We start from the raw sequence: 23,775 nt of genomic DNA on the forward strand, positions 1-23,775 counted from the left end.
AGTCCAGTGAGTGTGGCCTCTGAGACCCAGAGATGTGGTCTGCCCCCTCTCTGGACAGTTTCAGCTGAGTCTCTTGTGAATTGGAAGCAGTCACAGACTTGGGAGAGTGTGGGTGGGGGGAGCTCCAGTCTCAACACCAGAAAACTGAGTCACTGAAGCACCCCCTACTTCAGGGGTCTCAAACTCAACTCAGCATGTGGGCCGCAGACCAAGATCACAGCCGTTCGGCGGGCCGCACTAGGTCTACAAAAGGCAACTGTTACGCAACACTTTTCTCACTGCAGTTGAAAACAAAAAAAAAATCAGTACAACAAGCACAATCGTACATGCAGTTTACTCAGTGTCACAAAACGACCAGACACTGTAGTTCGCATCACAACTGCTGTTAACTAAGCTAATACCTAGCTAGGATGCTAGAGAAATGAAAAATACAAGTAGGCCCCTAGGCTTACTTAATTTTATCCAAAATATTTTGAACTTCGTGGATTAGTCTGCGGGCCGCACAAAATTGTTCAGCGGGCCGCATGTGGCCCGTGGGCCGCGAGTTTGAGACCCCTGCCCTACTTCCTGGCCTCTCAGAATGACCCGTCGCCATCCCTGGGGTAGGAGAGACTCCCAACAGTGGAGCAGCTGCTTTTTCCAGGCTGATGCCACTCAGAGGGGATTACTCCACCCAAAAAAGATGGCAACTGCAGCACTGGGGAATGATTCAGAATAGGGGTTCTGGTGGCCATCTCCCAAATGTCTCTCCCTGGCCCTCCAACTTTACACTCTTCTCCTGCAACTCCAGTCCTCTCAGCTCTCCCCCACCAGAGCCCCAGTTAAATGGCTGTGAGCAAGGTTTTCTGCGCAGGACTCTTTAAAACAGAGTCTGCGTCAGAGAGGTATGTCTCTTTCTCACAGACAGAGACCCGGCTCTTTTCACAGCTATATGCTGTCTGGGCTCCTCTTCTAGGCTGGGGCTCTGGTCCTGGGGCTGAGGACCCACACCTCTCAGGGCAACCCTCCCCACCATGAGAGTCCCTCAGACAGCCACTCGCTCCTGGGAGCAGGGCAGCCCTTTCCATGTCTCTGCCCTTCCTACCAGCCTCAGTGTGGCTTCTTCTGTGATCCTTGGTTATAGATTCCTTTTAGTTTAGTCCAAAATTGGTTTTTTAAGGTGATGTTCTTAAATTAAGTTGTAATCCAATTTGGTCCTGGGAGGTGGCAGTTGGAACATCCACCTACTCTGTTGCCATCTTTCTTCTCTTGGAATCCTGGCATATTTCATTTAGCATAATTTTTCAGGGTTCATCTATATAATAGCATATATCAAAAAAAATTCACTTCTTTAAATTTGAATAAATTTTTTTCGTACATATATATGTTTTGTTTATCCTTCATATGTTGGTGGATACCTAGTTGATTCCACCTTTTGGCTGTTGTGAATAATGCTGCACTGAACGTCAGCAGACAAGTGTCTGTTCAAGTCCTTGCTTTCAATTCCTTTGGGTGCATGCCTAGGAATGGAATTGTTGGCATCATATAGTAAGCCTCTCTTTAGTTTTTTGAGTAACCACTAAAATATTTTTCCATAGAGGCTGTAACACTTTACATTCCTACCAGTAATGTATAAGGGTTTCAATATCTCCACATCACCACCAAAACTTATTTACTGTTTTTTTTTTCAATTACAGCCATCATAGTATGTGTGAAATAATATCTCATTGTAGTTTTGATATGCATTTCCCTAACAGCTAATGGTGCTGAGCATTTTTCACGTGCTATTGGCCTTTTGTGAATCTTCTTTAAAGAAGTATCTATTTGAGTCACACCCCTCTCTTTTTAATTGTTTTTTTCTTATGTTGAGTTATAGCAGTTATTTATAGATTTTGTATATTATATCCTTACCAAATGTATGATTTCTAAATATTTTCTCCCATTCTGTAGGTTTCATTTTCACTTTGAGATTGTCCTCTTATGCACAAAATTTTTTAGATAAAGCCAATTTATCTAATTTTTCCTTTGTAGTTGGTTCTTTTGGTGTCATAGCTAAGCATCCATTGCCAAATCCGAGGTCAAGAAGGTTTACGCCTATGTTTTCTTCTAAGAGTTTTATGGTTTTGGCTCTTATAGTTAGGTCATTGATTAATTACAGGTTAATTATTTTTATGTGAAGTGGGGTCCAACTTTATTTATTCATTTTTTGTTTGTTTGTTTGTATGCATGTGGAAATCCAGCCATACCAGCACTAACTCTTGAGAAAGACTATTCTTCACCTTAAGTGCTATTGCTAAATGACAGAAGGTCTAGATGATCTTGATTATATGACATTCTGGAAAAGGAAAAATTGTAGAGATACTAAGGGGAAAAAAGAGAGAAAGAAATCTCATTAGTTGGCAAAGGTTTCGGGAAGGAAGGAGAGATGAATAAGTAAGGCACATGGGATTTTTAGAGCAGTGGAGCTTTTTGTATAGCACTGTAATGGTAGATACGTGACTCAATGTGTTTGTCAAAACTCATAGAACTTTATGGTATAAAGAATGGATGTTAATATATCCAGATTTTTAAAACTCATTCAATAGGTTGGAGGATCCCATGAAGGAATGCAGACCATGACAAGGAATCTAACTGTATTACAAATCTGTGATACGACCTCAGCGAAGAGGGTGGAAGGAAAAATGATGGCCTAAGCAACTTTGAAAATGAGTGAAGTTTGTAAGACTAAAGATCAAAGGAACTGCACATAAGCAATGTACTTGAGTTTATAAAGTTGTTTCCATTGTGGTACAGGTTAACAATTTTGATGTCACTATATGTGTATACTGGAACTGAATAATTAAATAGCAGCTAGTGGGACCTAGGTCTGTCAGTGTTGGTGTGAGAATTTACAGCTTAGCCAAGTGATGAGGCCAGAATATCCACGTGATAATGAATTAGAGTTAGAGACATTAGTAAAAACTTACATTCAGCTTAATATATAATATAGATTTCTTTTCTTGCTGCCAGCTGAGAGGGACTAGAAACAATAAAACCCCAGTAGTAGGAAGAACAAGTAAGAAGTAGAGCCCAGATCTTGGTTTCTAATACCATGCCCCAAAAAAGAAATCAAACCTCTGAAAAAATGGCTGATTGTACACTGGGGCAGATAGTATCCAAGATGAGCCTGGAGCATGTTTTGTGGCAGATAAAGAAAGAAATAGAGTAAAAAGGAAAAAAAGAGATAAGGAAGGAAGGAAGGCTAGGTGGGAGGAAAGGGAAAAAGGAAAAAAGAAAAGGAGAAATAGAAAAATGGAAGGAATGAAAAAATATCATGGAAGTATGTCAAAGGGACACAGGAGCCAACTAAGAGTTCCCGATGACCTATTGGATAGAAAGATTGAGCAACAAAATCAATAAAGCAATATTGGGTTATAACCCAAAGTATAAAATAAATATCCTTGAGTCCATTCTAATATAAATAAATGATTGAATAAATAAATGAATGGGAGAGGAGAGACAAATCTTCCATGTAGAACTCTTCCAAACAATGAGTAACTTACACTGGAGAAACCTGACAAGCACTAATTCAGCCAAATGATCAAGGTCAATATCTCAATATCAACAGTGATAAATCAAATTGATAATATGTACCTTGATCTAATGTCATGTAAATGACACTTCATTCTGTGGTATTCCTCAAAAGAGAAAGGAGAAAAGAAAAAAGAAAGAAAGAAATATTATCCCAGCCTAATCATGAAAAAAAAAATCAGACAAATTTTAGTAGAGGGGTATAACTCTCAAGGGCATCAGAAACAAGAAAAGTCTGAAAAACTGCCAGAGAAGGCCTAAGGAGGCATGAGTAGTAAGTGTGATGTGGGACCCTGGACAGGCTGCTGGAAGAAAAAAGGGCATCGGGTAAAAACCAAGGAAATCTGAATAAACCATGGACTTATACTTAATAATAATGTATCACTGTTGGTTCATGAACTCTAACAAATGTACCGTAATGATGTAAGATATTAACAGTGGGGAAACTGGGTGAGGGGATCCACGGCAACTCTCCATACCATCTTCTCAATTTTTCTATAAAGGTTAAAGTGTTCAAAAAATAAAAATAAATTTAAAACAACAGAAATAAGCCAAAATGCTGATAAGGTAGGTATTTTCCCCGTTTCTCCAGGAGGAGGATGCTGAAGTGCAGGACAAAGTAGCTGGCACAGATGCCCGGCTACTTAAATGTTAGAGGCAAGCTGGAGTCCAGGGTCCTTTCTGTTGGTCACAGTGACTGTTGCCCGTCTGTGGATGGGGCCTGGTCTGCTTCTTGGTTTCCGGCATGTCTGTTAAGTGTGGGTTTTTTTCTTGCTCCCCCCAGGGCATGGCCTTTACACTTGAAGAAAGGATGCAACTTGGAATCCATGGCCTAATCCCGCCCTGCTTCCTGAGCCAGGACATCCAGCTCCTCCGGATCATGAGATACTACGAGCGGCAGCAGAGTGACCTGGACAAGTCAGTGCCTGAAGTTTGCTGTCCGAGCCTGAGCCCTGGGCTCAGCTGTTCCTTGTGGTTGGCAGAGTGTTTTCTGTCTGCTCTCCAGCTGGGAAAGGCTGAGTGAGGGTTTTTCCAAGAAATTCCAGACCTAGCCCTGCCTTCCAACAGGTTGATGATATATCTCCCTGAGGGACAGGGCTTGCTGTGATCGAGGCAGTCAACAAGTCCTGGGAGAACTGGGATAATAGCCAGTGGAATCTGGGAGGACCTCTGGGAAGTGGTGGGACCTGAGTCAGTCCCAAAAGCACCGATAGGACTTCAGCAGACAGCCATGGGTTCACAGATGGCATTTCACTCAGGGGGAAAAGTGAAGTAAAGACGTAGGGGCAGGTGTGTTGAGGAAGTGGTGCATTGGCCCAGGTTCCTAGAACAAGAGGAACGTGGTAGAGAAGAGGGAAGATGGACAGGGACACCTTGGGAAGCACCTGCTATGCCATATGTTGGAGGCTTATGGGAAACAGTTGATAATCCTGCCACCCTTCTGGGTTCTCCTCAGTAGGTACATAGACATGAAGAACCAAATGGGAATGACAGGGTCAGCTTGACTTTAATAAGGTAGAGACCCCCCAAGTCACATGGCAAAACCAGGATTTGAACACAGGTCATTTGATCCAAAGTCTGTGCTTTTAACAACTCTGCTGCACTACATTTAAGAGGCATCAGAGTTAATGCTACAAGACTAGACTGTAGTACTAGAACAAATTCAAATCATCATTTCCTCTTAATAGCGGAAGTTACTTAGATTACCTGGGTCAGAATGCTGCTATGCTGTTTCATTCATTAATGTCCACGTATAATAACGTAAATAACCATCTTAGCACAGTGGTTGAGAGCAGAGGTGGATTAAGGTCGGTTGAAGCTCCAGGTGCAGAAGAAAATATTAGGCCCCTTGTCATTAGAAAAAAGTATAAAGTTGGGGTCTTGTGGGGCCCTTCAGAAGTCCAGGCCCAGGGTGGGGTGCGCGTCTGGTGTGCCCGCTGTTAAATCCCTACGTCTGGTTGAGAGCACAGATTCTGGGGTCAGATTGCTTAGCTTCAAATGCCTACTCTGCCACCTTGGATGAGTTACTTCAGTTCTCTGTGCTTTGGTCTCCTTTGTCTCTCAAGTAGCAAGATTTGTAATACTTACCTCACAAGTTGTTGGGAATTTTAAATGAGTTCATGTAAAATACTTAGAACAGGACCTACACCAAGTATAATAACAAGCACCATAGGCAGGTAATATTCTTCACATTTCATAGAGAATGAGACCCCTGCTTGAGGAAATGGGTGGTTTTCCTGTGAACGTGGCACAGTCGGAGCCCTGGGGCTTTGCATGAGCAACCTCCCCTGGGCCACATATGCTGCTCATGTGAACAGCTTGGCTCTTGTCTCCCTTCCCAAGGTACATCATCCTCATGACACTCCAAGATCGGAATGAGAAGCTCTTCTACCGCGTGCTGACATCAGATGTGGAGAAATTCATGCCTATCGTGTATACGCCCACCGTGGGGCTGGCCTGTCAGCACTATGGCCTGACCTTCCGCAGGCCCCGGTGAGCCATCTGGGGGCCAGGGCTCAGGGTGGGTGTGGGTCTCAGAGAGGAAACAATTCGTTCTGCTGCCCTTGCTTTATTGAGACTGGAGACTACATCCTGATCAGGCCAGCAGCCCAATAAGGACACACTTGATTTTAAGCACATTGCTCAGGAAAATGACCCCATGCATAAGCCAAGATAGGAGCTGAGACTATCTAGCAAGAGGAGAACAGAACTTCTGCACTTTAGAAAAAATAATGTGTTATCCAGAGTTGGCTTGAGAGGCATTTCAGGTTTTTTTTCTCATTATCTACCTAACATCTCCCCCACTACCCCCTACGTCTCTGGTCCTCTCCGAAGAACCTGCAGCTCTGTTGCCAGTTTGGGCCAATGAATAATGGAGTGTTAGATAGCAAAGACTGAATTCTTTTGCTGACTCAAAACACCAGTATTCCTTCCTTTGGGCTTGACTCAGATTCCACTTAAAATATCTTTTATTAGGCAAAAATTTGGCTTGACATTTTCTTTTAGAGCCAAAGAATTTGGGGGCAATTTTCCAAAGAGATTGCTTGTTTGTTTTTTCTTTTCACGGTGAGTTCAGAATATTCATATAAAATAAAAAGGGGGAAATGAGAGCATTTTCAGAAGTTCCTCAGTGTGAGGTGCCTGGTAATTATCAATATATAAGCTAGCACTAACGATACAGGAACTGTCAGGGTTTATTATATGTAATGGGAACATTGTTTTAGTCTGTGTTAGAATATGTAAATACACGCTGCATGCCTGGTACACAGATGTGTCATTAACATTTATAGAGAATGTTAAAGTGTTTATAAATCATGTGCTATATGAGGAACATGTAATCATGGATCTAGAACATCTTTTGTTAATTTGGAGAAAGCGTCCTCCAGTTCTGAAACCGACCTTCGGGATGAGCGCTGCACCCAATCACAGCACCCCAGCCAGTTCTTGTCCTGTCCTGGTCCTGCTGTTACCATTGGCAGAGGACATTGTGTCAGGTCTTGTCTTGATGGGGGTGTCCAGCCGTACAAGCAGACATGTCCTCATCACTCAGAACAGCCAGGCTTCTGCAGTTCTACTGGGGAAGGGGGGCGGATGCTGCTCCAAGACCCCACAGCTGCTCTGGTGTTCAACCTGCCTCTTTCAACAGGAAAGAGATGCTTGTTCTTTTGTTCTTACCCCCAGAACCAATACTGGCAGAGACGTTGGGAGCTGACGGTACATTTCTAAACGATGCGGGACCCTATTTAGACCTCCCAGTGTCTGTCTACTCAGAAATAGTGCTTCCAGGTCCCTCCTCCTGCACAGTCCAGGTCAGCTTAGGTCATGCCCTCCTCCAAGGCCACCAGCAGTCCCCCAGGCCTTCAAGAAACAAGTCCAGCACGATGACAAAACTAAGCCTGTCATAGTCCAGCTCATACTCAGAAATCCCGTGTTCTAGCTACATTGACCTGTTCCATCCCCAAGAACACCTGGCGTTCTCCCCCTTCGTGCCTCTGCACAGGTGGTCCCCCTCTGCCTCAGATTTCTGCATTCTCTCCAGACCTCATGCTCTGAGGTGACCGTTCAAGGCCCACCCCAAGAGCCAGCTTCTCTGTGGCGCCTCCCTGGTCCCCTCGGGCTGAACGAATCGCTGCCTTCTCAGCCTCCCCCACAATTGGTTACACATACTTGTAGCCTAGTAGTTTTATTTCTTGTATTTATATTTTTAATTATTTTTCCATCAGTCTCCTCTACTAGAACACTAATTTCTTGAGGGGCAGGAAACATGTCAGATCCATTGTATATTCGAGACCAGTGCTTGTAAGCAATCACCTCTCAGATGGGAAAGTAGTATTGTGTGCTGACTGGGAGTTCTAGGCTCCTGGACCTTGGGCAAGCTTCTTATCCTCTCTCAGCCTTAACTGCCGCATTTATGAAATGGAGGTAATAATACCGCTACCTCAAATAAGCAGTCTGAGGGTAAGAGGTGATCGTAGATAAGGTGCCTGGCACAAATGTATGTGTCTGTTTTCCTTCAGTAACTGTCACAGAAGGAAGGAAGAGTTGATAATGTAGAGTCGTATTATACAAATGCACTTTTAAATTTGTACAAAGAAAACAGTCATTGAACATATAATCAACAAACACATTTAACTCCAGACACAGTTTGGCTCTTCCAAAACCCACTGTTACTTTAGACCTTAAGACATGGCTTTTCACCTCCCCTGGCTTGCAGCTGAGACCTTATGGAACTGCGAGGCCACCCCACTCCCACGTCCCCACCCCAGGCTGTGTGGGAGCCCTCCTTCCATAGACTCTATGTACTAGATTGTGGACTCTGTTGTTGGTTCCCGGCTAATGAGTTCCAGGGTCAGAAACCTGCCTATGCAACAGGCTCATGAATGTAGACTTTGCCTCCAGAGCCCACTCCACAATTCAGGGAGCACACAAGACTAAATCTGAATTCATGAACACTTATGGAGCAACTATACTGCTCACAAAAATTAAGGGATATTTCAAAATGAATATGAAGTGATAAAACATCTCCTAATTTTTGTGAGCAGTATACTAGGTGCTAGGCATCACGTAGGCACTATAGAGTTACCCCAAAGAACAAAATACAGTTTTTGACCTCAAGCAATTTACCAGCAGAGTGAGGGGCAGACAATAATAATATAAGTTAAATGTAATAAAAGTTACAAGGAAACAGGATATTTGATAGGGACAAAGAATTACACAGATACAAGGGAAAGGAAAACTTATTTTTTCCGTGGGCAGCAGGAATGCTTCACAGAAGAGATGATGTTTGAACTGGTCCTTGGACATTGCCTAGGAATTCCGTAGATAGAGAAGGAGGGAACAGCCACTCCAGGGAAGGGCTTGTTTCAGCAGCTGTACAGACACTGGGATGGCAGCTCACTTGGGTATCTGCCCATCTCCTGCACCTGGGAACGAGGGGGAGGGGAGAGGGGAGCCAGATCTCCACACCCATCGGCCTATACTGGAGCCTTCTAAGGTCCTGTAAGATTAGTTTGGTGACAGACTTTCCACTTTACAGATGAGGATATTGAGGTAGCCAGAGGAGAGGAACTTGTCCAAGATCACAATTGGCAAGGACTTGGTGAAATCAGAATTCTGACTGTGGGAACCAGGGAAAGCCACACCAAAGAGGTGACATTTGAGCTGGGTCATGAACGATGAATGCAATTCAGACAAAAAATTAATTGTCTATAGTGACTCAAGCATATTCACCTCCCTCTTGCTAGTATTATGGCCTCTGGGACCTCACGGCAGGTGAAACGGAGAGTAAGAGGCTGGGTAGAGGAAATGACCAAGGGTTCTGCTCAACAAAGAGGAGATATGTGGTCTCCTTCCCACCACTTGGGAGTTGGAATGATGGGGAGCTGTTTCAGACTCAGGTCCAGTTCCACTGGTGGTTCTCCGATGGGTCAGGGACAGAGAGGAACATGGCAGCATAATGGGCGTCCATGTGGGTGGAAACGGGGCTTTGCCAAACACTTGAGCTGGGAGGACCTGGTCAGCCCTGAGCTGCGGGTGCTGCAGAAGCTGGGCACGTAGCCTGGAAAATGGGCCCGTGACACACATGGAACCCAAAACGGGACCCACAGCTGGACAGCAACCAGGAGAAAAGCATACTCATAACTGCTTGCTAAGGACCAGATACTATCCTAAAACCTTTACATATATTAACCCATTTAATTATTATAATCCCCATAAGAGGTAGGTACTGTAATCATCCCATTTGTGGATGAAAAAACTGAGTCACAGAGAAATAACTTGCCCAAATTCACAGAGCTCATAAGCTGCAAAGCCAGGACTCAAACCCATGCAGTCTGAACCAGAGTGTAGACAGGTAACCACTCCACCTCGCTATCCCCCATCGTTTTGGACTGTGCACATCCGGTGGGCATTCAGGGAAGGGTGTCTTTGCAGCTCCAGGAATGTTTGATTGCCCAGGGATCTAAGGTGGGGACTGCTGGGCACCGTTTCCTGAGCCTCTCCTGGGAAGGAAGGACACAGCCAGGCCCTGGGCCCCAGGCTGGGTGGGGCTGAAGCAGGCTCAGGCAGACAGAACCGTCCCCTTGAATTCGTCACTCTTGGTACAGACTTCCCGCGTCTGTTTTGCACAAACCCTTCTTCAGGTGATTACCCAATTAAGTTATCTGACATGTGACATTTGAGCTGTTGCTCCAGGTTTCCAGTTGGCTGCTTTCCAGGTGTTGATTCCACACCTGCCTCGCTCCTGAGGGAAATGAGAGTTTGGGCTCCACCCTAGCCTCTAGCTTCATCTGAGGCCTGGCTGGGAATGGCGGTTATGGATTAGCATCTGAAGGGAGGACAGCTCCGAGGCCAAGAAGGGGAGAGCCAGCTCCTTCTCGGTTTCTGCAATGATAAACATTCCTGCCAGGTTCCCGGGAACAATAGAGTCCTCTGTGAAAGGGCCTGCCCCCACCAAAGCTAATTAGATCCAGCTGATGCTAAAATTGAACCTCCAACATGCCTGGGGCTCTGCATCGCCTCACTCGGGAGATACCAGAGGATCTCAGGGGCACCTGGGTATCCCTGGGCATAGGAGACACACAGAAGGTTCTGGGCTCTGTGCAAACTTCCCTGCCCCATCCTGCTTCTGCCTTGGCATAACCTCTGCACGTACCTTCATGGGCCAGGGGACCTGGCTAGCCTGGCTTGAAGGAATGCCCCCTGAAAGTTATTACTGTGGGACTTGGAAGAGATGAAAGCCACACGGAACTCCTCCAGAGGTGGGTTGCAGGGAGGAAGCCGATATGCTGCAGTCTGCTGTCCAGTGTGAGTGAATACTCTCCTCGCCCCAGGCCGCCTCCCTCTTGACAAGCCCTGTCTTTGCTCTTGTCCTCTGGAGCTCCCAGCAATGCGCACACACTTGCAGACCTAACGTTTCCCAGCCCAGCCTTCACGGGTGATGAGGGCTGTGTTGCCGGTGGTAGAAGGAGCACAGTCTTTTTGCATCCAGGAAGACTTGGCCTTGAATCCCTGCTCCTGGTGAATTCTGACAATTAATTCAGCAACCCCTCAGCCTCCCCTTGTGTAAAATGGGAATAATGCCCCAAGGGGCTGCTTGTGAGGACTCCGTGAGATTCCACGTGGAAAGGGCCCCATCATCTAGGTGCTCAGCGGCTGTGATCCCCCTCACCTGGCACCCCCAAGATCTGTCGCCTGACTTAGTCACACCACCCAAGAGTCTAAACTGTAAACCAACAGGGCATCTCAATCCTCCGGAATGCCTCCAAACCTTGTTGTCTGATTCACACCTTACATGATCGGTACTTGTGCATCACTAGCAAATCCTTTAGCAAGTACATGGGAGGACTCAGAGGCTGTGAAGTTAGAAAGATGAGGGTAGGATGTGGGACTTGGTTTTACCAGCAGAGGTTGACCCTGAGCCAGGTTGCTGTCTCTCTTACCTGCAGACAGGTGGGTTTCTGGACACAGGCCAGTAACATGCACACAGGATATTAACAGCTACCACTTATTGAATCCTTATGATGCTCATAGTGGGCCTTAGGCTAACTACTTCGTGTACTTTATCTCTGAGCCCCACAACAATCCCACAAGGGACTATAGATGGAAACAAAGGCTAATCTGTCTAAGAATTTGCAACCAACCCAAAGCCAGTTGCCTGTGTTTTTACAGCATTCACAGACCAGCTTCATGTGGCTGTGGTTACCATGATGCCTCAGAAATAAACCCTTGCGTTCCTGCCTTCACATAAACTCCCTTGTGTGACCTGTGTGCATACCTGAGGGTGTGTGTGTGCGCACTGGTGGACAGAGCTCTGGGGCTGGAGTCCAAAGGGCGTTGGCCTGCTCCCCCATTAATAGCCATCTGGGGCCCTGGCCGGTTGGCTCAGCGGTAGAGCGTCGGCATGGCATGCGGGGGACCTGGGTTTGATTCCCGGCCAGGGCACATAGGAGAAGCGCCCATTTGCTTCTCCACCCCCACCCCCACCCCTTCCTCTCTGTCTCTCTCTTCCCCTCCCGCAGCCAAGGCTCCATTGGAGCAAAGATGGCCCTGGCGCTGGGGATGGCTCCTTGGCCTCTGCCCCAAGCGCTAGAGTGGCTCTGGTCGCGGCAGAGCGACCCCCCGGAGGGGCAGAGTGTCGCCCCCTGGTGGGCAGAGCGTTGCCCCCTGGTGGGCGTGCCGGGTGGATCCCTGTCGGGCGCATGCGGGAGTCTGTCTGACTGTCTCTCCCCGTTTCCAGCTTCAGAAAAAGAAAAAAAAATAGCCATCTGGCCATGGAGCTCAGCTACCCGACCTCCCCAAGCTTGGAACACAGGAACTGCCCGCCTTGTGGAGTTGCTGTGAAGGTCAGATGAGCTAAATGCATATGAACGTGCTTTATTAATCATAAAGTTCCTCACAAGTTTAAAGGAGTATTACTTTTCTTATCTTTTCTCCCTCTCCCCTAATAAAAGGGAGTTAAGGCTCACATTCACTTCCCACTCACTATCTCTGGTGAGCCATTGCCTTGCTTTTTGGTTTTTGGTTTTATATTGAAACGCTTTTATCTTCAACCACCTCCACCACTACAGCCTCTGCCCACATGAAAACACACAGAAAGGTTCATGGGGCACGTGCCTCTGCTTCCTAAATGCCACTAACGCCGTTTCTAGCCATTTACAGGACAAACAGGTGTGAACATCTTGACCAAAGCCATTCTGGGAAACAAAGACAACCTTATCTCAGCCAGTGCCGGAGACCCTGACACCACGGCACAGTTGGCAATCTGGACACCACCCCGGCTGTCAGTTCGTCAGGAACACGAACACACATACTCCCAGCATAAGTAGGAGGCAGACAGAGCAAGGATTAGCCTTCTCAGACCAGGCACCTCCTCCCCATCCTCGAGACACAAAAGTGTTGATCCCTTTGGCCGAGCCTGCACCACGCCCAGCTGCACCCAGGTTCCTCTGCCAAATTGTCCCAGCTGCGCCGTTGGAAAGGCTTCCCAGGGCAGAGCAAGCACGAGGTCTGCAGCTGGGTCTGCTTAGCTCCTCATCTGGCCCTTTGAGTCCTCCAGGCCTGGTGCTGTGAACAGAGCACAGGGGTAGGAATCAGGAGTCTAGCCCTTCCCACCCTCTTTCTGACCATGACTCCATAGACAAGTCCCTTAGCTCCTTAGTCTCAAGTCACAATGATAGGGTTGAATCACAGGCTTCTGCGATCTCTTCCAGCTCTACCCATTATGACTAATAACCCAAACTCTTCAGCCAAGTTAGGCATGAGATCTCTGAATGAGCTGCAGTCACAGTATGTAGCCGAGCCTCCGTTTCCCCACCTATAAAATTAGGAGGGTTAAGTTAGAGCAGTGACTCTCAGCCACAGGTATGCATTAAAAGCACTTAGGAAAGGTGGGTTTAAATCAGAATCCCTGAGGTGGGGGCCAGGAAGACTTAGTTTTTAAAAGCTCCCCAGGGATTCTCATGAGCAGCCAGGGCTGAGAGCCACTAAGCTGGGTGATCTCTGAAGTTCTTCCCAGACATGGATATTCTGACTTTTGGGGAGTTGACAATCTGCAGCTCATATTTTTCAAGTCACCCCAGCCTGGCAGTATATTGAAGAGGGGGATCATGCTAATAGAACTTTCATCTCCACTCGACCCTCAGCAAGCCAAACTGTTGAACCCCACTGGCAAGTTCCCGCCTGTCTCATTCTCAGGGTTAGTTGTGGGGGGGGGCAGTAGGAAGGAGTCTCACATGTGCTTTCCTCCTCCCTCCCCCAGTTTCCTCCCGAAGCCCCCTCCCAAGCTGCATGCTCATCCTGTCAGTAGTTGATTAGATGGGGAAAAAGCATCAGACCAAAGGTGACTGATCATTTGGATGAGCATGTGATCCATGTGGCCTGGCTCAAAGGATGAGCTGGGCCAGATGGAGTGCTTTGCTGAAATGTGAACTGAGACATGGGAAATGCTATATGGAAAAAATTTTTTCCAGCTAGGAAGGGAAAAAGCAAAAGGATGCAATGGTTTAGACTTTAGATTAGGGTCATGGTAGACCAAAAACAAACATCAGCTATGAAGAAACAAAAATAAGGGTAGGAAGTAAAGGAGAGAGGACAATGGGACAGTTGGGAGAGAAGAGGGGAGAAGCCAGGCAGAGCGGTGACAGTCCCTGGGGCTTCCTCAGAGCACGATAGCTCTCCGCTCCATTTCCCCTTCACGATTTTACAGTGAGCTCTCTTTCTTCATAGGTAACTTAAGTGAACTTGTGCCTTAGGTAACCAGAAGAGCCAAACTGAAAAATGAGTTGTGAAATTAGATGGGTCTGACTTGTATCCTGACCCCCTTGCTAATTGGTAGGTGGGGCTAACATTAAAAGTAGGGCGTCTCAAACATTAGCATGCTGTCACACCACCAGCGGGCTTGTTAAAACACAGACTCAGCAAGCCTGGGATGGGGCAAGAGAGCTGACATATCCAGCAAGTTCCCCATGCTGCTGCTGCTGGTGCACGAAACACACTTTGAAAACTACTAGATTAAAGGCTGGTGAAAAGTTGCTCACTAAAAAATGAACAGAGCCCATCTGACAAAGCAGAAGGTGTAGTAGATACTTCCAGGCCCCGCTGAGCATTAGTAGAAAGAACTGGGAGTCACGAGACAGAGGTTCTGCTTCCAAAGTTATTGGTGTGACCCTTCAGTCAGTCTCTCTCCCTTTCTGGGCCTCAATTTCCTCATCTATACAATGAAAGGATTTTCACTAGGTGATCTCAGGAACTCCTTCCAACCCTGACAGTCTATAATTTCTGAGCAGATTAGAGAACTGTGCTATAAATTTGCCTCTAAATTTTCTGACATTTAAGGGAGGAAAATTCAGAAATAGATAAAAAACATGTACTTTTCACTTTCTGTCAAGAATAAGCTTGCAGGCTTATCTACAGAAGTGACACTTTTGCTGAGAGCTCTGACTCACACACGGGCATCTTCTCAGACAGACCATCTGTGCAGTCTGGGGTCTGTCAGGGGTTCGGTGCCATGGCTTGGGAATCAATGCTGGAATAGATCACAGGAAGGTGGCACGAGGAGTCCTTCCAAAGTCTGAGGTTGTTGGGCTCTTTGATACCAGTGTCACGATATCACGTAGAATCAGTTAAATTGTATCTGGAGCCTACATCACTGAAACACTTTGGAACAGAGAAATGGAGGAGAGAAGGGTTATTTATTTTTGTCTGAATCACATGGGTGGTTGCAATCACTGAAGGAATTGGTTTATACTTTTTTAGAGGAAGTTTTGAGATTTATATACAAAAGGAAAATACTTAATTCATGTGACCTGCCTGAGACTTTAGCCTCCAGAAGGAGCAGCTTGCTGCGTGGGGCCGATGGAGGACATGCCTCGGCCATCCGTAGTGTGGAGGCTAAGAGTGAAGGTGAGAGGGGTTGAGCAGTCCCACACCGATGCAAAGATTATGTTTTCCTACTCAAACTGGAGGCAGATGAGCTTTATTGACTGGAATGCTCTGGGTTTGACTTCCTTTAGTCAAAGGCACATTTCCCTGGCAATGTAAGCAAACTGACTTTTGTTTCTTTTTTTTTAATCTAACTCTGTCCTTTCCCTCCTTTGTCCCTGACAATCCCAGCCATAGTGATCAAAGTGATAGGTGTGGGAGAATTTCCTTCCTGAGAAGAAAATATTAATACATCCATATAGGCAGGAGTTGAGTAGACCTTTCCTTAAATAACCGTGATGTCTCATTAACCTGTAAAATGCACAAAAGCTTGCTTGCTCATACTTAGTCCAGAAAGAATGGCTTCTGAAGAGATGCTGCAAACAGTGCAAATGTTTTGAGAGGTTCTGGATTAGAGGAAGAGTAAAGGACCATTGTTGTGGAATTTCTAGAAGAAAAGCAGAGACTGTCTTCCCTAAAAAGAACCCCACCACCAGCTACCCAACCCCTGAATCCTTTATTGCATTCATGTCCTTGACAGGTAGGAATGAGAATAGATCAGGAGGATCCTGTCTAAGGTCCTGGAGCTAGAAACAGGGCTCAGGCAGAGACCCTAGTGTGGTGTCAGCATTGTCCAGAGGTAACTGGAGGGTGCAAGTGGAAAAGCTAAGAAGAACAAAGGCAACATGGATAGTGGAAGACGGACTTTCCCAACTTCATGGGGCTTATCATATGAGCTCACTCCAGATCACAAGGTTCGGGGGGAAATTAACTGTCTTGTTCTTCCCCAAATCTCTTATGTGCCAGAGAGAGCAATTCAAGACTATCTTATACAAATATTGATCGACTTACGACCTATGCAATTTAGGACTATTCTACTTTACGACCACAATTGCTAGCCATGACTGCTCTGCGTCTGGCAGCACAAGCATTGCCCAGCTGGGTGTACAACAGAGCAGACCAGCTTCCGGCAGCACTACCATCTCTGCGTGCACCATTTCAACTGTTATCCCAGACTCAGTACAGCAATTTGTGTTTTGTGTCTTGGATATTTTTTTTTTTTTAAAGAAGAATATCTTTTTTTTTTAATTTTTTATTTTATTTATTCATTTTTAGATAGGAGAGAGACAGAGGAGAGAGAGACAGAGAGAGAGAGAGAGAGAAGGGGGAAGGAGCTGGAAGCATCAACTCCCATATGTGCCTTGACTAGGCAAGACCAGGGTTTCAAACCGGCGACCTCAGCATTTCCAGGTTGACGCTTTATCCACTGCACCACCACAGGTCAGGCTTGTCTTGGATATTTTTCATCAAACCCATCCCAAGATGTCTACTAAGAGGAAATTGTCTTTGCAAATATTAAACCAGTTGTACTGGTAATGCAGTCTTTTACTTAAACCCGATGAATGTAAAAATAAGAAACAAAATGGTGTAGAGATGATACAAATGGCATAAAATGAACAAAGATAATTATGATATATAATAATAGTGAAAGAAAATTATGATAAAATATGACTTAAAGATTTTTATAACATCATTTCACAGTACTGTACATATAGCCTACTCAACTTATAACCAAATCGTGTTACTACCGGTCTGTCAGAACCAATCGTGGTCATAAGGCGAGCACTAGCTGTAATTAGGTTCATCCAGCATTGATCAAGCACCATCTCTATGGTTGGCCACCATCAGCACATGAAAGATCCAGATGGAATCGTTTACTTGTCCTCCTTGTCCCTGAGGAGTTTGCAGCCCAACAAAGAGGAGCAGCCCGAAGGTGGTACGAGCCAGTTGGTGAAGTGTGGGGCGCACTATCTGGTTCACTCAAACTATTGAGGTAATTCTTTATGGTAAGAACTCTCTGCACTGAATTGTTGATTCTTGATCAAAATCTTGAGAGAAAGACTTTGAATCACATCGGGAAGATAGCCCAGCACAGTCCCTGGCATGCAAAGGTTTTTTTATTGGATGGGTCCCAAGCAGGAGGAACTGAAAAAAGCAAAACATGTGGCTGGAATGAGCCAAGAACTGCAGACTGTCAGGACTGGGAATGTGGAAGACATTGCTGGTTGCCCCTTCGTCCTTAACAAAACCCCAGGTTGTTTTTTTCTAGTTATCTTTCCTTCCCTAAATGGCCACAGTGCTTTGAAGGACATTTGGCCCTTCACAGCACCAAGCAGTAGGTATTATTTTTTCCAGTTATAGTGTCCCTTTGCCAGGGACAATTCTGGCCAAAGAGATGTGAAGCTAATCTGCCAGAGGACTTGGGGAAGGTTTTTATCACAAGAGAGCTCCTTCTTCCCTGGACGTTTTCATGTCTGCCTGGGATGCCAGGAACTGATGGTCATCCTACAGTTACTAGGGAAACAGCCCTAGGAACAAGCCTGCAATGCCAAGGATGGTAATGTGGGAAGCCTGCATCCTTGGTGACATTGTTGAGCCACTAAATAAACAACTCCTGGGGCCTCTTTTTCCTGGAATTCTTGTTTGGTGATTAAATTTCCTCTTTCTGGACAGTTGAGTCAAAGTTTTGTTACCTGCAGCTGAAAGCAGTTTCCCTTCCTGATGGCATGCGTGAATCACTCTGTCACACAACAGTAGCTCACATTTGTCTATTCAGAGCTTCCCAGGCACCAGGTAGTCTTTAGGTCAGTGGTTCCCAACCTTTCTAATGCCGTGACCCCACAATACAGTTCCTCATGTTGTGGTGACCCCAAACCAAAAAATAATTTTGGTGGCTACTTCATAACTGCAATTTTGCTACAGTTATGATTCGGAATGTAAATACCTGATATGCATTATGTATTCTCATTGCTACAAATCAAACATAATTTAAACATAGTGATTAATCACAAAAACAATATTTAATTATATATTGAGAAATATTTATTACTAATGGACCTCCTTATCTAGTGTATTGGGGCTACCATTCCGTAAATAGCTGCTTAACTAATGGATCTGTTTTTTCCAGATTAGTGGCAAGTTTTCTATATAGAACAGTGTGAACTATGTCATAGGATGCACTGCAGTCTCTGCACAGCATGGTATCTTTCAGGGCTCTTTCACACTATAAAGCAGCAGTTTCTGCAGTGGAATCCACATCTCATTTACTTCAATGGGAGACCCATGGATTCCGCAGAAGAGAGATCCCCTGTTCGGCAGAAATGCAGTTCCGAGACATTTCTTCCTCTCCTATTCAAGTCAATGGGAGGCCGCAGCAGATTCCGCTCAAATATAGAGCATGTTGCTTAATTTTTCCACACTAGAAGTTTTCCTAGAGCAGAAAAATTCCAAAGGTGGAATCCGTCACCCCCAATAGACTTCTATAGGAGGCAGATCTTTTACACTGCAGAATCCGCACAGCAGATACCTCGGTGTGAGGACTTGTGCTCTAGGAAAAGTTCTAGCGTGGAAAAAATTAAGCAACATGCTCTATATTTGAGCAGAATCTGCTACGGCCTCCCATTGACTTGAATAGGAGAGGAAGAAATGTGTCAGAAACTGTCATTTCTCCACCTCTTATTGAAATCAAAAGGAAGCTGCGGCGGATTGTGGTAACCCAAGATTCTCGGGAGCTCTCTTCCACAAAATCCACCACACTCCCAATGAAATCAATAGGAGGCGGATTCAATGCCGGAAACCGAGGATTTCAGCAGTTTCCTCATTCAGAATATGGGAAAATAGTGGGAGATATGGGAGATAATTATCCATTGGGGAACAGTGTGAACTACATCTTACAGTGGTCTCTTATAGTATAAGACCGATGTAGTTCACACTGTGTAAATGTATGGTGCTTTGTGTAAGTGTAAGCTGCTTTGTGCACTGTGTAATGATTACACACAAAGCACCTTACACTTACACAGTATTGTGTGTATGGAGTGTGTACTGTTTTTACACCAGCAGGCTGTCTCACAGGCTCTCTTGGCTCTCCGCCTCTTGTCTCCCGCCTCCTAGGCTTCTGTCCTCTGGCGCTTGCTGCACCCGCCCACTGATGACGTCAGCAAGCGCCAGACACACGTAATGCGCTGCTATGGACTGTGGAGCGTTCACCCCGCTTCCCCCGCCCCTTAGGCCCCTGACGGATGATGCAATCACGTCTGCGCATGACCGCAGGCATTCAGTTTGGAATGCAGGTCCATAACTGTGTACATTCAAGCTGAATAGCCTGCTGCAGATGGTAGCGTGGCTTCTCAGTGGCTAAAACCATCGGAAATATGTATTTTCCGATGGCTTTAGGCGACCCCTGTGTTTTGGTCGTTCGACCCCCGCTGGGGTCGTGACCCACAGGTTGAGAACTGCTGCTTTAGGTGCTTGATTCTTTTTTTTTTTTTTTTTGTAATTTATTTTTCTGAAGCTGGAAACCAGGAGAGACAGTCAGACAGATTCCCGCATGCGCCGGACCGGGATCCACCCAGCACGCCCACCAGGGGGCGATGCTCTGCCCACCAGGGGGCAATGCTCTGCCCCTCCCGGGCGTCGCTCTGTTGCGACCAGAGGCACTCTAGCGCCTGGGGCAGAGGCCAAGGAGCCATCCCCAGCGCCCGGGCCATCTTTGCTCCAATGGAGCCTCGGCTGCGGGAGGGGAAGAGAGAGACAGAGAGGAAGGAGGGGGGGGGTGGAGAAGCAAATGGGCGCCTCTCCTATGTGCCCTGGCTGGGAATTGAACCCAGGACTTCTGCACGCCAGGCCGATGCTCTACCACTGAGCCAACCGGCCAGGGCCTAGGTGCTTGATTCTTTTAGGCCCTTCAACATCTCTTGTGGTATAGATACTACCAGGCCCGTTTTCAGGACAAGGAAACAGGGGCACTGAGGTTAAAGTAACCTGACAGAGGTTATGAATCCGGCACATGGTAGAGCCACTGTTCAAACCCAGGCTCCCGAGCACATGCCTCACTGCTGCCTGTCATGTCCTTCCTGAGCCTCTTCTCTCTGACCCGAGAGGGAGGTCCCACCACCATGTCAGCACACACCATGTGCAGCATGTGTGAGGAGATCACTCCACTGACAATGTGGGGAATGTGAGGCCAATGTGAGAACCAGGGAGCTTGAATTGCTTTAATGGGGATCGTGGTCCACTTTTGAGAGGGAGGCTGTTGCAAAGCATTTCTCAAGGAGGATAACTCTCTGAGGACTGGGCACTGAAGCACAAGGAGAGAAGAGCCTGACAGGGTCCTCGGTGTGGAGACGAAGGCTGCAGACACAGGGCGCCCAGGAAGAGGAGTCGGCAGCACACAGACGAGTTGGACATGAAGGCGAAAGTGAGAGGAAGAATTATCAGATGTGAACTGTGTCATGGTGTAATGACAGTCAATAAAAGTTGAGCATGGACCCCAGAAACGGGGCAGTGAGCTGGATTATAGTAACTGCTACCACTTCCTGTCATTGAGTGGCCAGTGCCACAACAGTCATGTTACCTTTATTATCTTGGAGTCTCACAACAGCCCTGAGAAATCGGAATATATTATTGTCCCCTTGTCACAGAGGAGCAGTTCAGCGGTGATGAGCGACCTGCCTAGAGCCAAGTGGCAGACTCAAACACTACTCTGTCCTACTCCAAGGTTGCTCCTTTCGTCCACAGGGGAACTCCCTCTAGGCCTGCAGCGCTAAAACTCAGATCATCTCTGAATCACTTGTTTCCAAATATGCCCCTCCAAAACTACAACAACAAAGCAAACATGGTCCTTGGACAATGAAATTAGCAAGAGTGCCCTGTGCCTTAGTCTCGGTGGTAGTCCCCTGCAGGGAGGTGGGCTGAAGTGGAACTGTGAACTGGAGTGCTGTGTTGAGGTGCCCAGTTAGGCTCAGGAAGGCAGCCAGGGCCTCCACCTGGGCAGGTCCCTCACGCCTGCACAGGCAGAGTCTCTTAGGCATGTAGCAAGGACATGCCAAACACTTCATGGCTCTTGTTCCCATGACACGCCCTTGATTTGGTGTTTGGATATTTAATATCCTCCAATTTTAAGAGCATCCTGCATAGCCAACACAAATGTCACTTGTATGTCCCCTACAGCCCACTACCTAAAGCCCCCAGACAGCTTTCCACGCTGGGCTCTAACACAGGCTGAGGCCTTTCCCTCCTTAGAGAACTTTGAAAACAGTCATAGTCTACCCCTTGGGTAGAACCCTGTCTTTAAAGAGATGAAATTGACTACCTTAAAAGAGCCTCAAGCTTTGTATTTCTGTAGGTTTTCTGCCTCCCTTTGCAGCATACAACAACAGGATCATGGAGCTGTAAATCAACCAGCTCAAACTGAGGCCAAGAGGGGACCTGACACATTCCCTACCAGGGGACAAGTCAGTGGAAACAGTAGGATTAGAACTCAGGTCTTCTGCTCTTCACTCCCTTCCACAGTCAGAAAAACAGGTGCTCCCCTGCCATTTTAATCAAACTTAATTTATAATTATTACTTATATGTATACTTTACTTTGAAGTTTTAGGGTGACTTCAAATACAGCCCTGCCAACCACGCTATGAAACAGACAGGGCAGCCCCTTTCACAGGAGGAAATGGAGGATTCTAGAGATTGACTCCCTGACGCTGTGCAGATAGTAAGAAATAGAACTGGACACAGAGTTGAGAACTTTCTGTTTGCCATCCAGGATTCTTTCCTCTGCTGGACTGTGAACCTCGGATGGGCAGGAACCATGTTTGTTTAGCTCACCACCGGATACCCAGCACCCAGCCCACAGCCTGGAGTGTGGTTCTTATGAGCTGGAAGGAAGATGAATGGGACAATGGATGGAAGGAATTTGGAGTCTTAGTTTCCTGATGACTTCTAATAGAATCATAGAGGAGTGATCTGCTATTATTAATGACTACTCACTTGAAAACAAAGAGCTTTGACTCTTTAACTTTGTTTAACTAAGATATTTTGAATGGTAATGTAAAAAGTGGTTTTGATTCCTTTAAAGAATCTTCATCAGGAAGACTTGACAGGACCTGGGTCACAGTAGGCACTTAAAAAGTTTCTGGAGTGTAATTGAATTTATAAGCTAGGCTGGAAAGGTGAGAATAATTGCGAAGTTCCTATGTTACTCCAATAATTCCAGAACAGACTTTATCCATTATTTGCAAAATAACTTTCTCTCAATCCAGGCCTCTCCATTGGGAAGAAATCAATAGCTATAGAGTAGAATGAGATCATGACCTGCATTTCCAGAATCCTTGGTCCTGGAGGATTAATAACTATGGTGAATCCTCATCACAGATGAGGTCCAATAAGTTGCCTTTGCCTGCCCAAGCAAGATGGACTCTGTGAGCCATTCGACGCTTCTCATGTGCAGCCAAGTGGAGAGACATAAATGTGAAGTTGTCATGGTAACATTTTACTGATTGAAAGAATAAATGAAGCTAAAACGAACCTCCTTGAATTGTATGTAGGTGGGAGTGGGGGTAACCAGTAGCAAGGGGCAGAGAAATTCTCTTTCTAGACAAGGACAGTGAAGCAAATTTGAATTCAAATAATAGTAGAACAAAATCAGGTAAGGCACTGGCTAGAATAATTAAGATAAATAGGTAATTAAATTATTTTGATTATCAAATTGGAAGAGCAGTGATTAGAGTAAACCTCTACCTAGGCCAATGGTTTTTAAATTTCCTAAGAATCCACTTATTAAGAAGTATAGACTTTAGCCTGACCAGTGGTAGTGCAGTGGATAGAGCATCGACCAGGGATGCTGAGGTCCAAGGTTTGAAACCTCGAGGTCACTGGCTTGAGCATGGGTCATTGACATGATCCCATGGATGCTGGCTTAAGCAAGGGATCACTGACTTGACTGGAGCCCCCCCCCCCAGTCAAAGCACATATAAGAAATAATTAATGAACAACAAAGGTGCCACAACTACAAGTTGATGCTTCTCATCTCTCTCCCTTCCTGTTTCTGTTTCTCTCTCTCTCTCTTTCTCAGAAAAAGTACAGACTTCAGTTCCCTTTCCCAAAATTCTGACTAATTGGGTCAGAAGTGGGGCCCAAGATTCTCCATTTTAAAACTACTCAACTTATTTTCCTGAAGAAAACTTATGAACTACACTGGTCACACATGGACCACATTTTCATCAACTCTAGTAAGCAGAAAGCATCAGAAATCAAACTCAAGCTGGAGTTGACCCAACTATTCTTGCTTAATGAAAAAACTTAGGAAAAATAAAGGCTGTTCTCTACTGAGTCCTTGTTTAAAAAAACAAACAATGGAGTTTAATTAGTCAGTGATTGATAACGGCTGAGTTTACAAAACATGTTACTTTAGTTTTACATTGTAGTTTTTTTTCATCTTACATTCTCCCAAATGCTTTACTAATTGACAGACA

At 45.8% G+C, this 23,775-nt stretch overlaps 1 protein-coding gene across 1 annotated transcript in view; it reads left to right on the forward strand.

Annotated features, from left to right (window-relative positions):
* The window catches only part of ME3 (malic enzyme 3), a 227,275-nt gene that overhangs the window by 104,258 nt on the left and 99,242 nt on the right, over window positions 1-23,775 (forward strand). The window contains exons 3-4 of the mRNA XM_066248600.1: window positions 4,334-4,467; window positions 5,893-6,042. Coding sequence (XP_066104697.1) covers window positions 4,334-4,467; window positions 5,893-6,042 — 284 coding nt within the window. The remainder of the gene's footprint in view (window positions 1-4,333; window positions 4,468-5,892; window positions 6,043-23,775) is intronic.

Source organism: Saccopteryx bilineata, chromosome 1, assembly GCF_036850765.1.
Source record: "Saccopteryx bilineata isolate mSacBil1 chromosome 1, mSacBil1_pri_phased_curated, whole genome shotgun sequence".
Taxonomy (NCBI): domain Eukaryota; kingdom Metazoa; phylum Chordata; class Mammalia; order Chiroptera; family Emballonuridae; genus Saccopteryx; species Saccopteryx bilineata.